This window comes from Hyperolius riggenbachi, chromosome 4 (genome assembly GCF_040937935.1).
Source record: "Hyperolius riggenbachi isolate aHypRig1 chromosome 4, aHypRig1.pri, whole genome shotgun sequence".
NCBI classification, from domain to species: domain Eukaryota; kingdom Metazoa; phylum Chordata; class Amphibia; order Anura; family Hyperoliidae; genus Hyperolius; species Hyperolius riggenbachi.
In genome coordinates, this window is record NC_090649.1 from 361273485 (window position 1) to 361299737 (window position 26253).

Sequence of the window (26253 nt, forward strand, 5' to 3'; positions counted from 1 at the left end):
CCCGCTTCCGGTTCACTTCTGGAATTTGAGACTTTAAAGTCTGAAAACCACTGCGCCTTCATTGCCGTGTCCTTGCACCCACTGATGTCACCAGGAGCGTACTGCGCAGGCCTAGTATGGTCTGTGTCTGCGCAGTATGCTCCTGGTGATATCAGCGGGTGCGAGGACATGGCAACGCAGGCGCAGTGGTTTTCAGACTTTAAAGTCTGAAATTCCAGAAGTGAACCGGAGGTGGGGCCGGAGCATCGGTAAGTGGCTGCGCGGTAGTGTTGGGCGAACAGTGTTCGCCACTGTTCGGGTTCTGCAGAACATCACCCTGTTCGGGTGATCGAGTTCGGCCGAACACCTGGTGGTGTTCGGCCAAACTGTTCGGGTTCGCCCGAACTGCTGAATGCCCGGCCGAACAGGGCCCCTGTTCGGCCGAACAGGGCCCTGTTCGGCCGAATACGGTCCCCCTATGGGGTCGCAGGCATAAGGGGGGGAGCATGCCCCGATCGCGGGGGGGGGGGTCGGAAATTCCCCCCACCCCCTCCGCTAGCGCTCCCCCCCCTCTGCCCGCTTCCCCATACAAAAGTTTGACGAAAGTAAAATAGTACCGGTGGTGGTGGCTGGCTGCTGCAGTGGCTGGCTGGCACTATGAAGTGACTGAGGAGGAGGAGTCGGAGTAGGAAGCGTTGAGGGAGGCCGGGCAGTGGGCGGTTCAGCGGTAGTACCCTTGTGGTACTTCCGCCCTTTCTCTGACCTCACGTCCTCTGCGTGATGACGCATACGAGGGTACGTGTGACGCGTACCCTCGTATGCAGAGGACGTGAGGTCAGAGAAAGGGCGGAAGTACCACAAGGGTACTACCGCTGAACCGCCCGCTGCCCGGCCTCCCTCAACGCGTCCTACTCCGACTCCTCCTCCTCAGTCACTTCATAGTGCCAGCCAGCCACTGCAGCAGCCAGCCACCACCACCGGTACTATTTTACTTTCGTCAAACTTTTGTATGGGGAAGCGGGCAGAGGGGGGAGCGCTAGCGGAGGGGGTGGGGGGAATTTCCGACCTCAAATAACCCCCCCCCCCCCCCTTATGCCTGCGACCCCATAGGGCCCCCAAAAGCGGGATGTTCGGAGAGTTCGGGGTTCGGCTCGAACATGCCGAACATCGCGGCCATGTTCGGCGAACGTTCCCGAACCCGAACATCCAGGTGTTCGCCCAACACTACTGCGCGGGTGCAGGACGTCTCCGGGGGACCATTAGAAGCCCCGGGTAACTTCAACTCATTTTCCCCCGACCCCCCCCCCCCCCCCCCTACAGTATTCCTTTAAACTGAATCTGTTCTTAAGTTGGAACACTGTGCCGTCTCTGCCCCCTGTGCCTCCAGTGTCCCCCTCTGTGCCACCTTTGCCCCCTGTACCTGCTTGTGTAAGTTTAAAAGCCATTTTTCTTAATTTTTAAAATCGGTTTTCTCAAATCTCTTTTTTTTTATACTTAATCCCACAAAATCACAGAATTCATGCCGTTCATATCGGCGGGTCGTTCGTAAGGATGTTTGTAAGTCGTGGACTACCTGTATAGGCAAAGTGGATAAAGTGCCAAAAGGATAAAGATTGCTAAAAAGTTTAAAATAAGAGGAGGTCAAGGTGGAATTACCTCCTCCAAGCAGACACTGTTGATGTTACTGTTGATGATGATATTCAACAAAAATATTTACATACTCCAGAAAGTTCAACGCGTTTCGCAGGCATATCCTGCTTTTTCGGGCTATGAACAGAGCATATAACTGTAGGATAGAGAAGGCTAGCTCAGTACACATACACGGTAGCAAATAATTGTTATTTCCTTAATATTAAATATACTTTAGAGTATATACAGTACATAGAGTGAACAATGTTAAACCACGTTTTTTTTGTCTATTTTTCCTGTCAAAACTGCACTAAGTGGTCACCCGCATAATTTCTATCACCCACACCAAACTTGACAGCTATGCCTTGATCTTATTGGCGGTCATCTCCCATGATGTAGATTGTCTTTCTTGGATACTTGTCGCAGTGCTTCCCGGAGGTCGGAATAGAATTCCGACTATAAATAGGCCTTTGATTGTGCCAAACATGATAAGCTGTGGAAAGCCTTAGGCAAACTGGGCATGCCAACTCATCTGGTTATGCTGATAAGATCACCATATGACGGCCTAGAAGCCACAGTGCGAACACTTCATGGAGACACTGATTAGTTCAAAATTGGAAAAGGTGTGGGGCGAGGTTGTATCCTGTCCCCCTTCCTGTTTAATCGATACGCCAAAGTAATCATGAGAAAATTGGCATGAAAATCGGTAGACGGAACATCAATAATCTTCGGTATGCTGATGATGCAACTCTTTTCTCTCACACGGCGGATGGCCTACAGCATCTGATTAATCAAATTAAAGATGAAAGTGCAAAGCTCGGCTTCCTCCTGAATATCAAAAAGGCCAAGATCATGACAACAGTAGATGATGGCAATATCAAGATAGCAGTTGACAATGAAAAGATTAAGTGTGTAGGAATTCATCTTTCTCGGTTCTCAGATCGATCAAAATGGAGATTGTAGTCATGAAATAAAACGTTGCATAACCTTGGGCAGAAACGCGATGTTAAGTATGAGCCAAGTATGGAAAAGCAAAGACATTAGCATTACGAGCAAATATAGAGTAACAAGCTACCCAGCAAGCTCATGGTGAACCAGAACTCTCCATGAGCTTGCTGGGTAGTCTGTTAGGCCCAGTGCACACCAAAACCGCTAGCAGATCCACAAACCGCTAGCGGTTTTGGGAGCTGATTTCAGAGCGATTCTAGGTATGTTTAGAGAGGTTTTCTAAACATACCTAGCGGTTTTGGGTGCGTTTTTGTGTAGCAGATTACACATATTGTTACAGTAAAAGCTGTTACTGAACAGCTTCTGTAACAAACATGCCTGGCAAACCTCTCTGAAGTAGCGTTTTTCAGAGCGGTTTGCGTTTTTCCTATACTTTACATTGAGGACGAAACGCTTCAGAAAAACGCAAACGCGCAGCAGGAGGCGCGTTTGCGGCTTGGCTAAAACCTCAAACCACTGGTGTGCACCATCCTATTGCAATACATTAGCCAAGCGTTTTTATAGGCGGATGCGGCCGGCGGATCGCTCCAAAAACCGCTCGGTGTGCACTGGGCCTAACTCTGGGTGTTTGGAAGTCCTACACCATAGAGCCCACATTAATCCATGCCATGCACTGATGAGGATCAGTATGAGCATTAGTAACATCTACTGACTTTTTTTTTATATTTCGCTTCAGATTCTCTTTAATGCACTGGTTTAAAGAGTAACTGTTAGGCTTAAAAACAAAAATCAATTTCCTATTTCTATCTGTAATACAGATACAATGGATGCTAAAAAGGCAATGCCTAACTTAAAAACAAATCTCACTTTTTTTTTTAATCGTAGATAAATCCTCATGTCCCCAGCTCTAAAGGCCGCAGCAAGAGGCCACATAACAGAAGATGCAGTGCAGGCTGGGGCGGGAGGGAGTTCTTTTGCTTTGTTCCCCAGACACAGCTAGTTCAGCCTAATTGGCTGCAGCCTGATTGGCTGCAGCCTGTGTCACTCACGCCTGTCCCTCTCTCATTGGCCGCCTCGCGTCTGCACTGTCCGCCCCTCCCCGCACTCTGTCGGCATCTCCGTCCCTTTATTCTGCAGCGGGCATCTCCGCATCCATGGGGACCCCCGGCCCTGCTACTATTTACAAAGGGATTCCCCCTGCATTATCCCTCCACTCTGTAACATCCCCGTTCGCCCGCAGCATTATAGAGCTTAGCGTAGCGGGGAAGAATATATGCAGCGCACACAGATTCTCCTCTGGTGCTGGAGCTGCATATATTCTTCCCTGCTAAGCGCTGTTATGCTGGGGGACGAGATGGACGCTGCAGGGCTGAGGGTAAATGCAGGGGGAATCACTACTGATATAGTAGCAGGGCTGGGGGGTTCTCATGAATGCAGGGGTGTCACTAATATAGCGCTGGCAATTGCTGTGGGTAGGAGGGAAGGGGGTAAGGGAGGAAATGACCTCAGCATTGGCTTCGCTGGAGGGACTAAAGATGGCCCCTGCCAGGGAACAGAATTATCTGCATTTCCATATGTTTGTTTTATAAAATTCACTGAAATGAAATCGTGGACAGTGCAATACATCTGTCATGTAAGTAGAGCTAGTATTTATCTACTTATATGTGTGGTTTTTTTTTTATCCTGGCATAGTATGGCTGACAGCTCCTCTTTAAACAAATGTTTTACTTTCTCTGTTTAGCCTGGATTTAAATGCAAGTTGTTGTATTTTTCATTCTGTCATTCTGGTGCATGTCTGTTATTGTTCAGGTACAGAGGCAGAAGCAGATTCCTCTCCTTCTCCTACTTAAAATTCTTCGGGCTGCCAAGTTAAATGGCTTCTTCTGGTCTCAGGAGGCCTTGCATGCCACTGAAATAGTATACATTCCTACCAGCTGAATAACATGTAAAAATAGACTCCTAAAGGCCCTGCCTTCTGCATTTAAGACAGTCCGGTTTAATTCAGTAAAACATCTCTTTTCTTGCATGTTTGGAAAAATACATTTTTGTGAAAGAGCGTGGAAATGGGACCATTTATTTTTAATTCAATCTCCTTTATGTATAAACACTATTCAGTGTTCTGTTCTTCCAACTGATAGAGGTTCGTGACATATAAAATGCCTCTTTCCATGGCCCTTGCATTTAAAAGCCAGCAGTACCCAAAATTTATTTTTCAATGAGACTGGTAGGTTAAGCAGAAAGTCCTTTGACATCTGTAGTGGCTGAATAGAGTACTGGTTAAGGGCTCTGCCTTTGACATGGGAGACCAGGGTTCAAATCCTGGCTAGGTCAAGTACCTATTCAGTAAGGAGTTCAAGGCAAGACTCCCTAACACTGCAGGGTGGCCTCTTGAGCGTGTCCCAGTGGCTGCAGCTCTTGAGCGCTTTGAGTCCAACAGGAGAAAAGCGCTAAACAAATGTTCGGATTATTATTTTTATTACCAGTCGTTCCCTCGTCATGTAGATTTTTGGAACCTGCCAAACGCAACTTGCAAGGGTCACAATGTGCAGTGTCCAAACAATTTTGATCCACCGCATTGTTCACATAATCACAGACAAAAGATGGCAATTGCATTGAGGTGAACACTTCCATTCATCTCAATGATGATTCTTGCATGTTAGCGTGACGACAACAAGCCTAGCTAAGGGAGAACTCTTCTGGATGTACGTATCTGTAATTATTATTTATAATTAAAGGAGAGATCTGCCTGTCTGTTTCACATGTCACATCTCATGATCACCACCTGTCCTCTCATGTCGCCTCTCTTACAACATTAAAAAAAAATGCCTTTCTGTAGTAAAGGCCTTGCCTTTCTGTAATTAAGAATTCCTCTACGACCACTGCTTCACATATTTTACATCTGGTACTGATTCATGGAGCCAGAATTCCTGATGCATGGAGCCATTATTTCCCCCAGTAAGGGCAAGGGCACTAATATATCCTTGTTATGTTATCCTATTGTCAATCTCCCCACAACTTCAATACATCATCCAGATACAAATGTAAAAGCCGCACAAACTGGATTTCTTAAAGTGGACTTGAACTGTTGCACAGGACAGAAGGAAAACCTAGAGAAATGCACCCTGTACGTATTTAGAGAGTTTAACATGTCTAATTCCCCCTCATCTGTGTCTAATCACAAGTTGTAATTTGATCTCACCCCATGTCACCTTACTATCGCGGCAGATAAGCTCATTTGAAAGCATAGGATGTTAACAATATGTCTGCTTCCACGAAAGCAGAAAATAGAAACACTGGATATTTATTTTAGGATTTGTATCAGCTGTAACAAAGACATTTTTTCTTCAAAGTTTATTATACTGTTGCGTATCTTTTAGTGCAGAGAAGAAGTTCTGAGTTGAGGTCCGCTTTAAGCAAAAAACATTCAGTTCCTTGTCTTTACTGATCCCGGTATACATTGGTTTATACATTTGCATTCCTATCTGGCGTCTTTTGCACGGTAGGAAAATTCTTTGGCTTCATGTTGTAGACAATACAAATTTAATTTTTTTACTACACAATCCTGGCTTAGTTCTAATCCAGGATCTAACCTCTGGTCTTTAAAAAGTAAAATACAAAATATTTAAACACTAGTCTATTGCAAAATTTTTAATGAGGCACCTATATTAGTAACCGCATGCTAAATAAAAATGTGATGCATTTTCTGTGCCCTGCCATCTGAGAAGTAGGAAAAGGAATGAACAGTTTGGAGTCAGAGAAATAAGTGTTATTATTATTATTATTTATTAGATTTATATAGTGCCAACATATTACGCAGCACTGTACAATAAATAGGATTACAGACAATGATAACAGGGGTGACAGAACAATACAGGTAACAGACCATAGATACAACAATACAGGTAATAGCAATAAGATACACAACACAATGCAGATAGTAGTACAATGCCAGATCATAAACTGGAATGGTAGTGGTAAAAAATTACCAGTTCCAAATTCTGGGTACAGTGCACACAGTCAAGTATGATACACAAGGGGAAAGGGCCCCGCCAAAGGCTTACAATCTAGAGGGAGGGGTTGGTGACACTAAAGGAGGGGGTGCATCAAGAAGTTATGGGCAGAAAGGATTGGGGTGGTGTTGAGTTGATGTAGGCCTCCTTGAAGAAGTGAGTTTTGAGTGCTTTTTTGAAGGTGGGAGCGAGCCTGATGGGCAGTGGGAGAGAGTTCCACAGGATAGGGGCAGCTCTAGTGAAGTCCTGCAGTCTGGCATGGGAGTGCAAGATGCGTGGGGTGGTTAAGAGGAGGTCGTTGGAGGAGCGAAGTGGGTGGCCAGGTGTATATCTGCTGACCAGGTCAGAGCTGTAGGTTTGGCAGGACTTGTGTATGGATTTGTATGCCAAACATAGGATCTTGAAGCTGATTCTGAAGTGAATTGGAAGCCAATGAAGGGATTTGCGTAGGGGAGTCGTGGAGACAGAGCGGTGGGAGGAGTAGATGAGTCTGGCTGCTGCGTTCATGATGGATTTTAGGGGAGCGATGCGGTTTTGAGGAAGGCCTGACAAGAGGGAGTTGCAGTAGTCCAGGCGGAAGATGATGAGGGCATGGACAAGGAGTTTGGTAGTGTCTGGGGTCAGGAAAGGCCGGATCTTGGAGATGTTGCGTAAGTGGAAATAGCAGGTTCTAGCTACGGTTTGGATGTGGGAGGTGAAGGAGAGGGTCGAGTCCAGGGTGACACCCAGGCAGCGGGCTTGTGTGGTTGGATGAATGATTGTGCCATTGACAGTGACATAGAGGTCAGTGGGGGGTGAAGCAGCACGAGGCGGGAAGATTAGGAGTTCAGTCTTATCCAGGTTTAATTTGAGGAACCTGGCAGACATCCAGGATGAAATAGCTGAGAGACCAGAGGATACCTTCTCCATGGTGGTGGTGGAGAGGTCAGTGGTATGGAGGTAAATCTGGGTATCTGCATATAGGTGATAGTTGAAACCCAGAGAGGAGAGGAGTTTTCCAATGGAGGCGGTGTAAATGGAGAACAGCAGGGGACCAAGAACAGAGCCTTGGGGGACCCCAACTGAAAGTGGGAAGGAGGTTGAGGAGGAACCATTGAAGGAGGTCATGAAGGAGCGATTTGAGGTAGGAGGAAAACCATCTAGGGAAAGGTCTTTGATACCCACAGATTGCAGGGACTGGAGAAGCAGGGAGTGGTCAACAGTGTCAAATGCTGATGAGAGGTCTAGGAGGAGAAGAATAGTGTATTTTCCTTCGGCCTTGCCGAGCGCAAGGTCATTGACGACCTTGGTGAGAGCAGTCTCGGTGGAGTGGCCTGGCCGAAATCCTGATTGTAGGGGGTCAAACAGGGAGTTGGAGTCAAGGTAATGGGTCATGCGTTGGTGGACTAGACGCTCCAGGAGTTTAGATGCAAAAGGGAGTAAGGAGATGGGGCGGTAGCTGGATGGAAGTGAGGGGTCTAATGAGGGTTTTTTAAGTAGGGGAAGTACAGTGGCCTGTTTGAAGTCAGAGGGGAAGGTACTCGTGGAGAGGGAGAGGTTAAACAAAGTGGTGAGGACAGGAGCCAGAACAGGGAAGTGAGGACGGAGGCATTTGGATGGCACAGGGTCTAGGGGGCTGGAGGTGGCAGGAGAAGTGGCTAGGAGACGGCTGACTTCGTCCTCTGTGATAGGAGTAAAGGCAGTGAGTGGTAGGTGGGGTGGTAAATCGGTATTGGTGGGAGAGGAAGAGGTGGTGAAGTGAAGGCATGAGATTTCCCGTCGGATGCTGGCTATTTTGTCGGTAAAATGGGTGGACAGATCAGTGGCTGAGAGGGCGGAGGTGGGGGGAGGAGTGGTGGGGTTAAAGGGGAACTGAAGAGAGAGGTATATGGAGGCTGTCATGTTTATTTCCTTTTAGACAATACCAGTTGCCTGGCAGCCCTGCTGATCCTCTGCCTCTAATACTATTAGCCATAGCCCCTGAACAAGCATGCAGCAGATCAGGTGTTTCAGTGATTCAGACTTATAAGTCTGATCTGACAAGACTAGCTGCATGCTTGTTTCTGGTTTTAATCAGATACTGCTGCAGAGAAATAGACCAGCAGGGCTGCCAGGCAACTGGTATTGATTAAAAGGAAATACACAAGACAGCCTCCATATACCTCTCTCTTCAGTTCCCCTTTAAGGAGGGAGTTGGAAGGTGGCGAAGAGGCGCCGAGGGTTGGAGGCTTGGGATCCGATCAAGGCAGCAAAGTATTTTTGTTTAGCATCAGTTAATGCGGAATAGAACAGCTGCAGGTTGGCCTTGTACGCCAAGAAGTCGGAGTTGCGGCGGGATTTCCTCCATTTGCGTTCATAGGTGCGTGTCTGTTTTTTGGAGGTTGCGAGTGTGTGCATTGTGCCAGGGCTGGGGGTTGATGGGACGGCTGGGGCGGAATGTGGGGGGTGCAGCAATGTCTAGGGCTGCTGAAAGGGCCTGGTTGTATTTGGCCACGGCTTCGATTGGGCAGGTAACGTTTGGGAGGGTGGATGTGAGGGAGTGGAGGGGGTTGGCTAGTGCAGTTGGGTCAAGGTTATGCAAATCTCTCTGCCAACGTGTTAGATGCAGATAATATGTGGAGCTGGGTGTAGAGGACTGCACCCTAAAAGGAAAAAAAACAGACAACAGAAGCCCAAATGGTGCAGTACGTCACGAGTTCAGAAAGGGATGGTTGGTGGTTGGATGATACTCACAAGGGTGGGTTGCAGAAGGGCAACCGACCACAGCAGACAGGTGGAGATGTATAACCCTGACTCCACTCAGGTATCCAGGTCAACTGGAAACTGTTACACTCATGTAACTAGTACACACACTCTGTTGACCTATAAGGTAGTGGTACTACCAAATGAGGTCAGGTGTGGATGGTACCCCTCCTAAAGGTTTTTTGCACAAGACAAGGGGGAAAAGGCGCCCAGTGGAAATTAGAATCCGTTAAAAACAAATTAAAAAAAAAAAAAAAGCCGTATATACTGTAGAGCGCCTCTATAGGTAACCGGATGTATTAGCACTTTTATTTGGCCTGAGGAAGTTGGCAGAGTCCCACGAAATGCGTTGCCTGTGCTTTTATAATAAATTCCCATGCATCACTTACATATGAATTGGTCTTCATTGAGGTAAGCCACCTCACATTTTTCAGAAGTAGATAATGCCAAAGTAAGATGGCAGGCACCTGAAATAACATTTGGCCATCAAAGTTTGATGAGAGTGGAAAACAAAAGGTTTTGAGGTATGTATAAAAGGGCAGACTGAGTAAAGGAGAGTTCCTAATTTATTTATTTTTTGTTTGTTTTGTTTTAGTTTTTTTTTTTTAATGCAGTTTGTGGCCTGGGAGGGATCAGGACTCTATCCTTCAGGTGACAGTGCAGGACTGATGCTGGACTGATGCTGTACAGATGTTGCTGCACAGGGGGAAGGCTGCAAAGTGGCACAGAATGGGTGGGGTGTGTGGGAAGAATAATGCCCTCAGCCAACACAATCCATTAGGCTGATTGATCAACAATATTAAAGAGAACCCGAGGCGGAGTTCTGAGAATAAAATCCCCATACAGAGGCTGGGTCTGTCTATAGAGCCCAGCCTCTGTTGCCATTTAGATCGCCCCTAAGCCCCCCCCCCCCCTGCGCTCTGCAATCCCCCCCATAAATAACAGCTGCGCTGCTCTCCCCGCCTCCTGCATCGCTCCGGTCCCCGCCCGCATCCCTTCCCTCCCCGCTGATTGGAAGGAAGGGACGTGGGCGGGGACCGGAGCACTGCACGAGGCGGGGGAGAGCGGAGACTAACGTTACAAAGGAAAACACAGCCCGCACAGCGCAGCTGTGATTTATGGGGTCTCCCTGAGCGCAGGGGGGATTTAGGGGCGATCTAAATGGCAACAGAGGCTGGGCTCTATAGGCAGACCCAGCCTCTGTATGGGGATTTCGTTGTGAGAACCCCGCCTGGGGTTCTCTTTAAATTAGTTTGTAGATAGGTAAACAGATGCGCCAAAAAGGATAAAAGCGTTTAAAAACTGTTTAAAGGGGGGGCGTTTGGTGGACTTGCCTCCGGCCTGGTGCACAACAGAGGAGTTTTTCTGAGCGTTTTGAGTTTTTAAATCTGCTGCTAATGTTATCCTATGTGTCTGTGCACACTGGAGCAATGAGGTTTTGTAAAAAAAAACTCATAGCATTACATTGGGAAGAGCTTTTGAAACCTCTAAAAGCTCTTCCCAATGTAATGCTATGGTTTTTTTTTTACAAAACCTCATTGCTCCAGTGTGCACAGACACATAGGATAACATTAGCAGCAGATTTAAAAACTCAAAACTCTCAGAAAAACTCCTCTGGTGTGCACCAGGCCTCCCTCAAGGAAAAAACAGACTGTGAGACATTTCTATGCTTAACAGTAACATTTATTATATACTCCAAACGTGCAACGTGTTTCACAGGTCAAAATCCTGCTTCATTAGGCAGTCAATTGGAGAATGCTGGGGGAGAAAGAACAGAGTGCCAGAGGAGACTTCGCTCAGGATTTCTACGCAGTGGTGTATATACAAATTACCAACAATGATTCTGCTAAACAGGTGTCATAAGTATGCTAACCTACTTGAATTATGCGACTGTGCATAAAATTTACAAATCCCTACATAAACAACTTTCATAAAAATGAGTGATTGAATGGAGTGCATATCCTATCACTATAATGGTGGCTAATCTATACAAACCATCAGTATATATCCCATACATATCATAAATGATTTTCAGTAGTGCATATTGCTATAAGGGTGGCTAATATGTACAAACCATAAGTATAAATCACATGTATATCATAAATGGTTTTCAGAAGGCGAGTATATAGAAGTGCATAGAATATTGCGAAAGTAATGATCCAAAGTGAATGTGAAAAACACTTTATCTTGAGTGAAAATGCTAATAATGAAAGCTGCAGGATGGAAAATGTGTACAGTTTATGTATAGCCTGATGCAGTAAATAATAGGTCGAGCATGTAGGATGAAAAAGGAATGGAATAAAGAAAAAATAATTATCACTTACCAAGAACGGATCTGTAACGTGGCCAAAAGCCTCTGTGCTGTTGCGTGTCGCTTGGCCATTTAAATACACTCTGAGGTGGGCTTAATTAGTGTTTCATTGGGGGCGGATCAGTAAGGTGAGCGCGACCCGAAGGTCTCATCCCGTAGCGTGTATGGGCGGGCGCACGCGTGTGAGCTCACACGCATGCGCTATAGTATCGTTTGAGGGCAAACGCTGTCTTGTTTGTTCGCAACTTGGGCGGGGTTGGCAACAAGACGGCTTTCGCCTTCAAGCTATACAATAGCATAGTATAGGATCCTGAGGCTTCCCTCTCTAAAGGTACGTATCTGATTTTGTACCCGGGCTTCAGTTGGGGCACACTTTATGGTAGTTTATATTTCATTGTGCAGTATAAAGCTGGTGGCGGAGGTGGCACAATCAATACAAACATTTCTTCTAAAATTCTGTCTGTGATTCTAATGGTATAAAGTGCTAGAACAGCTAGATAATTGATATCAGGAAGATATCAATAGTTTACATGATCTATGACTAATTGACTACCATATTTTCCCTTTTACAGGGATCTGGAATTTAATTATTTTATTTTAGAAGTCCTACTATGTGGTTTTTCTTGCCCACTTGTGAACTTGTCTAATTGTGAGATTGTATCTTAACAGAGCCAGATGGAGTTCAGCATTGCTTCCTTATCTGCTCAAGAACCAGCGACTGTTCCTGCACAAGTTGAAACAAAGCAAACCCCTAAACCTGCTAATCAAAACAATCAAGTTAAGACCCCTCTTAGTAATCCTCAAGTTAAAAATGCCCAAGGAACCAGAACAGCCTCCTGTGAGGTATCAACCCCCATGAGAAAAGAAGAAGAGTCAGCCTTTTGGAAAATAAACATGGAACGATCTAGAATTGAAGGGACACAGTCAGAATTTCATTCTTTAACACCCAGTCAAATAAAGTCCTTGGAAAAGGGAGAAAAACCGCTTCCTGTCTATAACCGTCAAGACTCTTTCCAGAAAGAAAAGGAGGCGTCAAAGGAAATGGAGGTGTTGAAGGAAAAGTTAGTATCAAAGCCTGAGAAGCCTGATAAATCGGTAATATTGTTGACTGCTCAGGGAGCTGTTATTACCAAACAGCCAAAGACCACCAATCCAAGCATTGTTCATCTTTCTCTTGAGAATCCCAGACCAAGCCAGTCTTCTGTCAGCACTTTAGATGAGGTTTTTCTTCCAGAACCACAAGCACCAGTGGAACCAGTTACAAGCAAGGAACCGGAGAATGAGGAACCTCTTTCAACGGGACCTCAACTGTTTTCACAGGTCTGTGTTTGAATTTCGAAGTTGCATTACCTTCTGTCAAAGACCAGACTGGTCATAAACAGTATTTTTTTTTCTTCCCATTGACCAACAGGACCTGAATGTTGTGAATAAAATCCAGTATCCATTGTAGAATAGGGGGAAACCAGTATCCAGTATCCATTAAATGGGGGATATAGCTTTTTATCCTGGGCAACTTCCTTGGCAAGTGCAGTAACATTTTGTGGTGGATAGTAATGAGATAGGTGAGAGTCAGAGGAAGAAAATAACTAGAATGAGGATGGAATACATACATTATAAATGTAGGTAACTTTTTTTTTTTTTGGGGGGGGGGGGGGGGGGGGGAAGAGGAATACCACCTGATAGCTACTTACGATCTAAAAATGTCTATTACAATAGACTATGTGAAATCTATGGATGGACATAGCAGATCATGTATCATATCTGCTGTGACTACCGACATTGTGGCTGTGATGTTGTGCGACCACAAATTATCCGTATTTACTTAAATATCGGTCAAGGTGCTTTTATTTTTTTTTATTTTTTTTCCCCTGAGAAACTAAAACATTTTCTTGTACAAACTTAGGTTAGAAACCCTGGAGGCAACTTTTTAAAGGGACCTGAGAACCTATATGTACGAAAATATATAAAATTAACCTCCAAATATTGGAGGTTTGTAACAGTGTGTCATTGATGAAGGTGACTGGCATTAATCTATAGGGAGCTGCTCCTTAACACCCCCCCCCCCCCCCCCCCCCCCATGAGATCTGCCATCTTCCCCATGGAGAACTGCAGATTTGAGCTCCTGGCAGTGTTGCAAAACTCTGACCACCACAATGCATGCCAGGTGATGTGATCCTTCAATGTAAGAGCATGTTTGCGGCATGCACTGTGGCAGTCTGGGGCGCACAACACCGCCAGAAGCTATGGAATGCTGCAGCTGTGCTTCCACCTGGGGAAGATGGTGAATCCTATATGGATGGGGACAAGGGAGCATCACCGACTTGGTAAGTAATATCCCCCACCACCAACACACTATATAACCTCCCCATAAGGGATGCTCGCTAATTTTTGTACATTTTCCTACAAAGTTGCTGAGTTGCTTTTAACATCCTTATATTGCTTTTCAAATGATCCTCCTCCCTCTCCCATATACAGTAGCTTCACTGGTGGTCTAGCTATCCCCATTCTGCTTCTCTTCAAGTGGACACTCTTCCTTCCCCATATAGCTTCCCTGGTGGCCTAGTGGCCTCCTACCTTCCTCATATAGTTTTCCTGGTGATCTACTGCCCCCCTCAACAAGCCCCTAAAAGCGTAGTGGCAATGGAGGTGCTGCAAGAAAATTCTCTTGCATGATCCATTGCTGTTATGACTCTGCAACGGGTTTCCCATCTGATTTGTCTTCCAGTGGCCGCAGCTCGCTGTGTGTGCATTGACCACCGGTATGTGGTAAGTACTTGCTGGGCGGGAGAACTGGGAAGTAGATCTCAAGTTGTTGCCGCTAGAGGATGGATAGGATGGGAGATGCGGCGCAGTGTCGTACCAGCACTGGATCAGGTGAGTCTGGTCTTAAAGGGATACTGTAGGGGGGTCGGGGGGAAATGAGCTGAACTTACCCGGGGCTTCTAATGGTCCCCCGCAGACATCTTGTGTTGGCGCAGCCACTCACCGATGCTCCGGCCCCGCCTCCAGTTCACTTCTGGAATTTCTGACTTTAAAGTCAGAAAACCACTGCGCCTGCACGCCCGTGTCCTCGCTCCCGCTGATGTCACCAGGAGTGTACTGCGCAGACACAGACCATACTGGGCCTGCTCTGTGCGCTCTTGATGACATCAGCGGGATCGAGGACACGGCAACGCAGGCGCAGTGGTTTTCAGACTTTAAAGTCTGAAATTCCAGAAGTGAACCGGAGGCGGGGCCGGAGCATCGGTGAGTGGCTGCGCCAACACAGGATGTCTGCGGCGGACCGTTAGAAGCCCCGGGTAAGTTCAACTCAGTTTCCCCTGACCCCCCTACAGTATCCCTTTAAAGCACCACCACCACTAGTGGAGGGAGAAAAGAAGTCTGCCCCATGTGCTCTGCACTGGTCAACTGAGCTAGACTTGCGTATAAACCCCCCCCCCCCCCCCTTTTTTTTTTTCCTTTTTTTTGGAGGCATATTAGGAGCAAAAAAAGAAACCCCCAGTCTATACATGCATTCATAGTATACAGGCAGCCATGAAATGCTATGTAATATGTCAGCAGGTGGGGAATTTTAGGCTGCCATATTTATCTCCCTTTAAACAACCCAAATTGCCTGGTTGTTCTGCTGATTCTCTGGTTTTAATACTTTGAGCCATAGACGAAATAGATGATGCAGATCAGATGTTTCTTACTGAAATCTGACAAGTAGTTGCATACTTGTTTCAGATCAGCGGAATTCCAGACAACTGGTACAGTTAAAAAGAAAATAAACATGGCAGCCTCCATATCCCTCTCTGTTCAGGTGTACTTTAAAGGGAACCTGAAGCGAGTACAATTATTTAAAATAATTGCCGTAGCTGCAAATAAATATTACATACTTACCTCACCGTCAGTTCCTCTTAGAAGCTCACCATTTTCCTCTTACAGTGATCCCTTCCAGTTCTGACAATATTTTGTCATGTAAGGGATAGCGGAGATGCCGCCACATCAGGGAATGGCATGGCGGCTATCTCTGCGTCTCAGCTGGCGGTTTCCGCCGCACGGATACATGATGGGATTGTGGTGAATGAGGAGGAAGCCGCCGCAGCGCCGAGTGGCATGGCGGCTGTCCCGCGTCTCAGCCAGCGGCTTGTCGCATGATGGAACTTTGCCTGCTCCCTCAGTCGCGCGCGCGCACAGACAGGATCTTTATGCAAGCAGAAGGGGAGTCAGCTGATCAGCCGGTCAGCTGACTCCAACACTGATTCTGATTGGCTGAGTGACTGGGGCGGTGCTTAGGAGAGCTCCTAGTATATATAGAACAGGCCTGTCAGTTGTTCCTCGTCTGCTGTTGCATATGCTACGTGTTAGCACTCAGACCCATAGTCAGATCCGAAAGTGTGCCTAGAACCAGCAGGAGCTGGGGATCCACACTTAGACAGATTCTGTTGATAGCTTAAAGTACTAATTGAATTGTATTTGTTATGACCCTCTGCTAGCCTTGACTACTCTTCTGTCCTGTGATACTGTGCCTTTGCCTATCTGATCCAGTTGCCGACTTAGCTTATCCCTCACTCTGATTCTGTCTACTGCCTTTGTACCGTATCTGTCCGTGTGTTGCCGAACCTGCTTGTCTGACTCTTCTCCCCTCTCCAGGGAGCTTAGTCCTGGTGAGGGGCTCTCAGTTTAGTTATCACCTGCTCCTCAGGTAGATAGCTGCAGTATAGTCTGAATCACCTGCTCCTCAGGTTGATAGCTGCAGTACAGTCTTAATCACCTGCTCCTCAGGTTGATAGCTGCAGTACAGTCTTAATTACCTGCTCCTCAGGTGACTAGCTATTATAGTGCTGTCTGGATCTCCTGCCCCCCAGGAGATCGCCTGTTGCAGTACAGTCTGAATCACACGCTCCTTGAGTGATCTCTCAACATTATCTTACTGTGCATCACCCGCTCCTCGGGTGAACCTATCATTACTCCTCTGAGTCTCCAGCTTGCTGGAATACTGATTACTGTGTTGTTTAGACATACCACTTTACCAGCTCCTCTGGACAGTGGGTATCTCCATCTATATTTACTGTTGCACCAAACACTATCTTACATCTTAGTATCCTGCGTGTCTTGCTATACTTGTATTATTGGTGATTCTGCAGATCACCAATAATCAGAAAATCTGTTATTACTGACACCGATCGTTACATGTCAGAACTAAAATATACCAGTTGCTGTCAGTTATATATCAGCAGCTGTCAGTTACAACTGAATGTGCAAGATAATGTCCATGTTTCCCTATGGCTCAAGTGGGTGATATTACAGTTTCAACAGTGTGCTGACCAGGAAGCTGTTATAGGGTAATGGCCATTTTTAAAATGGAGGACAGAGAATTCCATTGATCACAGTGGACAAAAGGGTCCCAGGAGAGCTCAACAGCTCAACTGTCAATGTTTAGGTTTTTGTTTTTTTTTTTTTTTGTTACTGAACACCCAATTAATGGGCACCATGGCGAAAAATTTTAAAATTTAAAATATGTGCAAACAAATAAGAAGTACGTTTTTTCCAGAGTAAAATAAACCATAAATTACTTTTCTCCTATGTTACTGTCACGTACAGTAAGTAACAGAAATCTGACAGAAGTGACAGGTTTTGGACTAGTCCATCTCTTCATAGGGGATTCTCAGGGATTTATTTATTTTCAAAAGCACTTAGTGAATGGCAGTTGCGCTGTCCAACTGCCAAAAAACTGTGTAGCGAGCAGGGAAGCTGTCCAGCATCTTTGTTTAAATCGTTTTTAGGGAATATCTTTATGAAGAATAAAAGCCTTGCTGAGAATCCCCTATGATGAGATGAACTAGTCCAAAACCTGTCGCTTCTGTCAGATTTTTACTACCTACTGTAAGTGACAGCAACATAGGAGAAAAGTCATTTATGGCTCATTTTACTCTGGAAAAAAGCATACTTCTTATTTGTTTTGTTTGCACATATATTACATTTTACAATTTTTCGCTGTAGTGCCCCTTTAAATACTAATGACATTAACATAATGGTGTACTCGTAAATTCACTTGTAGTGTTTTTTAAAAACACAGCGAACATTTCTTAATTGGCAATACAGGAACAAGCAATCAGCAAGGCTTATGACCCTTCGTTGGAGTTGAACTAAAGGTGCATACACACATTAGACTATAGTCTTTGGAAAATGAAAGATCACAGACCAATCTTACCACCCTTCGTGTAGTCTGAGAGCCATACTCTACACAGTCTTTTCTATGGAGCTGAACTCCCTATCAGAAAAAAATCTTTGCAAGATGCTGCACACAAACATGCTGCACACACTCAAAAGATCAGTATCTGCAAAAGATCTGTTCCTGCCAAAAATCCATTCCTGCAAATTGCAATGATAGTCTATGAGATCTGCAGATCATCATACACACATGATTTAACTGACATTTATCTGCCGATCAAGCAATCATCCGCAGATCTGAAAATCCATCCTGGTGGATCTGATCTGCAGATGAATGTCAGTTAAATAATGTGTGTATGATGATCTGCAGATCTCATAGACTATCATTGCAATTTGCAGGAATGGATTTTTGGCAGGAACAGATCTTTTGCAGCTACAGATCTTTTGAGTGTGTGCAGCATGTTTGTGTGCAGCATCTTGCAAAAAAAAAAATTCTGATGGGGAGTTCAGCTCCATAGAATAGACTGTGTAGGCATGGCTCTCATACTACATGAAGGGTGGTAAGATTGGGCTGTGATCTTTCATTTTCCAAAGACTATAGTCTGATGTGTGTATGAGCCTTAAATCCGGCATGCCTAAACTACATCTGGGCATGTGAGCTTTCTGCAACTTCAATTATTTCAAATGAGCGCTGCAGAAAGGTTTGAAAGGGAGTACACATTGCAGCCTTGCCCTTGATGGGGATGTTGTAAAACTTAGCACAGGTTCATTTTCAGAATATAAGTTCTGGAATAAAGAGCTGCACTAGAAAAGCTTTGTTATACTTTCATACTAACTGATTTCTTTCTTTATTGCCAGCTTTTGGTTTTTCTTTTTTATTTCATTTATAATCTTTAAGAGCCTCTGTGATTTCTAAAGTTCAAGATCTTTTCTCCAGAAGAAATTCAATTTGTTGAGTACAGATCATAAATGGTAGCTTTTTAGATAGCACTTCTGCAAATAATTAGTGCACATACCGTTCATCTACGATCATAGACTACAATGGAAAGCCGATAAATCATGAATTTGTGCTCTTCACCTCTGTTCATCTGCCTTCCACAGTGTTTGGTGATACCCATTTACAATACTAAAGAGGTTTAAATAAATTCTGCAACAGTTAATCATGGAACCCACACAAGGTTCTGACTGGACTGCCATGAGGGCAGCTGACAGCATAAGGAAATTATGTGGCTGTGTGGTCTTATTTACACATGAGCTGCTCATTCTTCCACAGTAATTTATTTTCATTTTAATAATTCGATAAGTGTATCAACATATACATTAAAACTGTTTTTAATTAGCTCTATTAAAGCTAAAATGGACAATTTGAAATATGCGCAATGCTAATTGGACATAAAGCAGTGGATGTGTAATGATGTTAACAAGCTACAGGATGGACATATTTACATTATCAAATTATCCGATTGTTATTTTGCCATCTACTCAGGCTGGCTTCATAATTCAGTCATCTGCGCACTACTTCAGTATTTATGGTCCATCAAATCTAATTACCTGGAGTTTTGTTTTCTGCTAAATAAATACATAGCTAAAAGCAATTGTCTCAGATAATTGGCAGACATCCCTTTGAAAGGAAATGACAATTGATAATTGGTAGATCAATCTTAAAACATTGAAAATGAGTGCATTTTTTTTTTTCTACAATGTTCCCCATCAACCTAGGCTTTTGTAATGACAGAATTATTCATGTTGAAACAGAGATTTTCTTGTATTTTTAAACCTGCTCCAGGCAAAGCATTTGTTTACTTTTGAGTTGGGAAGGATTAGGAACTGCCTGATGTTTGCTGCTGTCTGTGTCCCCATTGGTAAGACTTCCTCCTAAATTTCTGGCTCAGAAATATGAATGCAGCAGAATTTAGGGGAAGAGAAAGTCACTCTTGTGGCAGTTGGCAGGCACTGTCCTCAACTGGGACTATAAAGTGTAATATGCCAGGGAGGATAATAGCTGGAGCAGTTGCAAGGTTTTAAATGGATATCACAAGTAAAAAGTATGCATCCCCTTTGAGAAATTAATTTCAAACTCCTTCTTAAAGGACCTCTGTCACAAAAATCCTAAAATTTAAAATAAATACAATTAAGAAGTATGTTTCTTCTAGAGTAAAATGAGCCATAAATTACTTTTCTCCTATGTTGCTGTCACTTACAGTAAGTAGTAGAATTTGACATTACCAACAGATTTTGGACTAGCCCATCTTCTCATTGGGGTATCCCAGGGTTTTCTTTATTTTTAAAAGTACTTAGCGAATGGCAGTTGCTCCGTCCAACTGCCAAAAAAGTGTGCAGCGAGCAGGGAGGCTGGCCAGCATCTTTGTATAATCTTTTTTAGGGAATGTCTGTATAAAGATTAAAGGCCATGCTTAGAATCCCCCATAAAGAGATTGACTAACCCAAAACCTGTCAGTAATGTCAGATGTCTACTATCTTCTGTAAGTGACAGCAACATAGGAGAAAAGTAATGTATGGCTCATTTTACTTTTGAAGAAATGTACTTCTTATTGTCACAGAATCTAGTTCTAGTCCCACCTTAGGTTCCATTCCCACCTAAGGGCCTAACGCTTCCAATGACTTGCATTAAAATCACGGCAAAATTGATGCGTTCTCATTTATCAATTGTAATGCAATTTGGAATAAGGGTTTTTTTTTTTTTTTTAAATTAAAACTGAAACCGCAAAATGCTCTCCAATGTGCCAGGGCCTCTTAGACAAACAAGTAGAGGGGAAATCTTCTCAGTAGGCCTGCACAGCAACATAATGCTTTGCCTGGACTTTCACTTTTGTTCAATTATTTGTATCAATTATTTCAAATACTTTGAATTCTCACATACATTTACTTAGTACACATGCATTATTTTATCTTACAGATTTTCATCAAAGCAGTCATTTGACCCTTTGTATAGGTTATGTACCTTACCAAGTGACAGATGGGCTTATACTATACTTAAAGGAATTCTATCAAACTTTAACTATTTCTGTAAGCAGTATAAGAGCTGGTCCACACTAGGTCCGGGAACGTATCCGTGGCTGCGTTTTTCAAACCTGATGAAAAACGGAGTCCCGGATACTAATGTTGAAAATAGCAGCCAGCCTCACCCAAGTAAAAAACGGATCCGTCTGCGTTTGCGGGGATCCGTTTTCAAAACCTGAACGGAAGGTCCGGATCTGCTGCATTTTCACGCAACGGATCAGGACCACGGATACACGCAGGGGGTAGTGAAAGCAATGAGAAAACGCATCTCCAGCTCCACTGGCAAAAAAACGGATGTTAAAACGGATAGCCTGAGCTTTATGATTGGCCCAAAAAAATCCTCCCACTCCTTCCTAATGATGGAGACGTTTTCTGTCAGGGAAAAACCTGAACGGAAACTGATGCAAAACTGATGCACTTTCATCAGTTTGCAGTACGGTGGGTACTTCCCCTGATCCGGACTGCAGGGTCCGTCCTGCAACTGTGTCTAGTGTGGACCTAGCCTAAATCAATGTGCCAACAACAGTGAGTATGAGCAAAGCATATATTTTTGCTGTGCAGCGTGTCATAGTCTTTATCTAACTACTGTCGGCATCCCCTAATAAAACTGACGGCGACGGGGAATTGGGGCAGTCCATTATACAAGAGGGGAATCCTCTTGCTGCGTACAGCAATGCTTTATTCTATTCTGATTCTCCCCACACAGAATAGCAAGTTATGCAGCATGTGAGCCGGCTCATAATGTTACTGTGAGGAGCCTCTCTCAAGCCTAGTCTGAAGGAGACTCCGTGCTGAGCTGCCATTGTGTGATTACTTGTTGCTACACAATGGTAAGCATATGAGCTGGAGGAGGGTGCGTCATTGCTCTGTAGACGAGCCGTAGAGAAAGATTTATACTATAATAAATCTTTCTCTACGGGACTGCGGCTCGTCTACAGAGCAATGACGCACCCTCCTCCAGCTCATATGCTTACTATTGTGTAGCAACAAGTAATCACACAACGGCAGCTCAGCACGGAGTCTCCTTCAGAGTAGGCTTGAGAGAGGCTCCTCACAGTAACATTATGAGCCGGCTCACATGCTGCATAACTTGCTATTCTGTGTGGGGAGAATCAGAATAAAGCATTGCTGTACACAGCAAGAGGATTCCCCTCTTGTATAATGGACTGCCCCAATTCCCCGTCGCCGTCAGTTTTATTAGGGGATGCCGACAGTAGTTAAAGACTATGACACGCTACACAGCAAAAATATATGCTGTGCTCATACTCACTGTTGTTGGCACATTGATTTATACTGCTTACAGAAATAGTTAAAGTTTGATAGAATTCCTTTAAGGAGAACCGGAGGTGGGTTCTAAGAATGCTATCAGCACACAGAGGCTGGGTCTGCATATAATGCCCAGCCTCTGTTGCTATACTTCTCCCCCCTAGGCCCCCCGTGCTCTCTGCTATGCCCCCATAAATCAAACGCTGTGCTAGCGACACACAGCGTGTCACAGCCGGCTGTTTACCTTTGGCAGTGTCAGTCTCGCCGCTCCCCGCCTCCTCCATAGCACCGTTCCCGCCTGCGTCCCTTCCCTCCCCGCTGATTGGAGGGAAGGGATGCAGGCGGGGAACGACACTATGGAGGAGGTGGGGGAGCGGCGAGACGGACACTGCCAAAGGTAAACAGCCAGCTGCGACACGCTGTGTGTCGCCAGCACGGCGTTTGATTTGTGGGGGCATAGCAGAGCGCACGGGGGGCCTGGGGGGGGGGGGGGCAGTATAGCAACAGAGGCTGGGCAGTATATGCAGACCCAGCCTCTGTGTGCTGATAGCATTCTTAGAACCCACCTCAGGTTCTCTTTAAAGGAAACCTGAGTTGGTGGCAAAGCAAAAATGTATACATACCTGGGGCTTTGTTCGGCCTGATCGCTCCCCTGCCGTCCTCTGTCACTTCCTCTTTCATCTGCAATTTCTCCCGGTAACTTCGAGAGTCGGGGCTTACTGCACATGCCCAGCCTCGCGCGCCACTTCACACTCCCGACCGCGGTAGTGCACGTGGCCACACTCGCCTGCACCGGCTGGCCGAAGTTACCAGGAGGATTACGGACTGGAGGAAGCCCCAGGTATGTATACATTTTTGCTTTGCCGCCATCTCAGGTATACTTTAACATGGTAAAATCAATGACCACTATGTCTGAGCTTTTTATTTTTTTTCCTCTACTTGACTTTTTCTCAGAGATTTTTTTTTTAACAACTTGTCTAACTCAAACTATATTCTCTTTTTCTTTACAGATAAACACTAGCAGTATGCTGTTGAAGTCCGGCTTTGACTTCCTTGACAACTGGTAACAGTGATTTTTAATGCAGCCATTCAGACCAGTTGGCATCACGTGCAAATTGTTTTCTTGTAACCTGCAAATCTTTGCCTTCTTAGATAGCTTTTTGTAAAATTGTGTGCATTGTTTTATATTCTTTTGTGATGTCTTTGTTAGTTTAACATCTGCCTGTCGGTATATATTGTTTTGGCAAAGTCGAGCTCTGTTTAAAGGTGCATAGACGTTCCTAAATCAAATTTGTAAACCATTTTGCAGCATTTTACTATTGCCCTGAAAAAGAAGCTAAAACCAAAAATGCATGTAACTGCCCATTAATGCTACCTGATATATATGTTAGACTTCAGTCAGTTTGCAGTTATAGTTCAATCAACCTGAAATTTAAATGAAGGGTTGTGTCTTTAAATTAATTTATAGTACCATAATAGAAAATATTCCACAAGAAATATCTTTTTACTAACCTTTGTAAGGACCACTAAGAATTCAGTTTTTTGCATGAAAACTATTGGAATATGAGAGTACATCCAACATTTTTCTTTCTTTGCAAACATCCTGCTTTATTTATTTTTATTTTAGTCCAACATTGCACTTTCCATGTCAGAATTTTTATATAGTCTGTTGCTTTAAAACATCCACTCACCCAAAGGCTTGACTTTGACTACGTACAGTTATATCTTTGTGATAGAGAGAGAAAATATATTCATTACATGTCACAGAAATTATCCTTCCTGCAGAGAATTTTCAAAGACAAATACAGAAGCCATTATGTGGCAGTCAACCTTGCTGTTTTTTTTTTTTTTTTTTTTATCACTTGAGGACTCTTTACCCCCCCCCCCCCCCTTAAGGACCATTTTTTCCCCACTAGGGGGATGATGTGCTGGTGGGGTCTGATCACTCCTGCCTGCATGTGGCTGGCGGGGGGGGGGGCACCTCAAAGCCCCCTCCACCGCAGGATTCCCCCTCTCCCTGCCCCGGAGATCGGAGGCTGCACAGGAACGGATCTGTCCTGTGCAGCCTCTAACAGGCTCCTGCTTGTCATGTGACCGCGATCCCCGGCCGCTGATTGGCCGAGGATCGCTGATCTAGTACAACGCTGCTGCTATAGCAGCGTTGTAAAAATGTAAACAAAGCGGATTATTTCCGCTTGTGTTTACATTTAGCCTGCGAGCCGCGATTGGCGGTCCGCAGCCTATTCACGGAGCCCCCCGCCGTGAATTGACAGGAAGCACCCGCTCACGCGAGCAGCTGTTTCCTGATTAATTAGCCTGCAGCCGGCGACGCAGATGTGTGTCGCTGGTCCTGCAGCTACCACTTTGCCGACGCGCGTTATGAGTGCGCGGTCGGCAAGTGGTTAAACATGTGCTAATCAAAAAGCACAATGTTTGCCTGTGTTAGGGGAATCTGTAGTGCTGTTTATATACATTACTTTTCATATCCTTTTTTTTAAGGTTTGAGAAAATGTGACCTGATCGAATACTATTATAATGGCCATACATGGTAAAAATTTTATACCAGAAGCGTGAATCTAGTTGTACATAAGATTACATGTTTGGCATATAGAATATTTGCGATCAATTAATTGTTTTTGTTTACAAGAGCAATAGCAAAATATGTGAAATTTTTATTATTTAACATTGAAAACAATTCCACTTTTAATAGTTCTGTTTAAATGAACTATCATTTTAGGAATCAATTCGTATTCACTATTAAACATTTTCTGGTGATGTTTTAAGCACAAGTAAAGTTAGGTTGAGTTCACACTTAATAGCTGTGGACAGTGACAGCATACACACTGTCCATGACATGAAATGAAAGTCCTGTTTAACAAAACGTTGTTGACTGGGACATATCATACATGGCATGCTATGACATGATAAACTTCCATCCAGGGTCTGTAATTGTGACGTAGGCAGTGAATTTGTGTTTTATCACTGCAACGGACACCAGACATGTCTGAATAGATACTGTGCTTAGAGTACCTGCAGTTAAGATTTAAATACAAGTAATGTAATCCTTATTGTATCTTCGGTAGCTTCGGCAATTTAATGGGTATAGAACTAGCCCAATCACCGAGAACTGGACACGATTTTAATAACACATTACACCCCCCCCCCCCCCCCTCCGTCAGCAAAACCACTTTGGCTGTGTATTCCCATAGCCTCTCTGAGGTCTGGAGCTCTGTGGCAACCCCCACCCGTGTTTCAGCCTGCCCCCGGCTTAGTAACTGCAGCCTGATAAGTGGCTGCTGAGCTGGGGGCAGACCACGGCAACACAGAGAGGGGGTGGCCACAGAGTTTTGGACTTCATTGGAGAGGCTTCGGGCAAAAACTGGCAAAGCAGTTTTGCCAGCGGTGGGGCGAGGTTTAACAATAATGCCCATTTCCTAGCCAAAAGGTGAGTTTTAAAAAAATCATTCAATCGTTGACGCTGCCTTCAGTTACAATAAGGATCAAATTAATTGTATTAAAAACTTCACTTCAGGTACTCTTTTTAACATAGAATCTGTCGACACATCAGTTTGTCCATTGTGTTCCATTCCATGAAATTTCTCAATCCGAGTGTGAACATAGCCTAATAAAACAATAAAATAAATGGTATCCTCTTTATTCCAGACTTCTTCATTTTACTGACGGTTAAAGAGAGTCTGAAGCAATTTTTTTTATATGTTTACCTTTTAATTCGCTTCAGAACTCTCATTAGCCGCAAATAACAGCATCCCGGCTGAAAAATGAGGGCTGCCGACCCCCCAAATCCCTGGGAGTGGATCTGGCCGGCGCTTCCTGAAGAGGCAGAGCTCTCTGCTGTAGCTCTGCCTCTTCTGATGTGGATCGCCGCCTCTCCCCGCCCCTCTCACTCTTCCTTCATAGAGAGGGGCGGGGAGAGGCGGCGATTGATGGCAGAAGAGGCAGAGCTACAGCTCATAGCTCTGCCTCAGAGCAGCAAAATCCACAACCAAGTTGGTCGTGGATGTTTGCCTGGGGATTTGGGGGGTCTGCAGCACTCGTTTTTCAGCTGGGATGCGGCGGTTTGCGGCTAATGAGACTTCTGAAGCGAATTAATAGGTAAATGTAGCAAAAAAAAATGTGCTTCAGAGTCTCTTTAACACAACACTATGTTGTAGTTTGTAGACTTGTAAGCATTCCAAAGAAACCATTTAAACA

At 44.7% G+C, this 26253-nt stretch overlaps 1 protein-coding gene across 1 annotated transcript in view; it reads left to right on the plus strand.

Annotated features, from left to right (window-relative positions):
- C4H1orf198 (chromosome 4 C1orf198 homolog) overlaps window positions 1–25880 on the plus strand; it is a 48655-nt gene extending 22775 nt beyond the window's left edge. Inside the window, exons 3-5 of the mRNA XM_068231952.1 lie at window positions 12268–12918; window positions 23052–23104; window positions 24541–25880. Of these exons, the coding sequence (XP_068088053.1) occupies window positions 12268–12918; window positions 23052–23104; window positions 24541–24556 (720 nt within the window). The 3' untranslated portion in view covers window positions 24557–25880. The remainder of the gene's footprint in view (window positions 1–12267; window positions 12919–23051; window positions 23105–24540) is intronic.
- The last annotated feature ends 373 nt before the right edge of the window (window positions 25881–26253 follow it).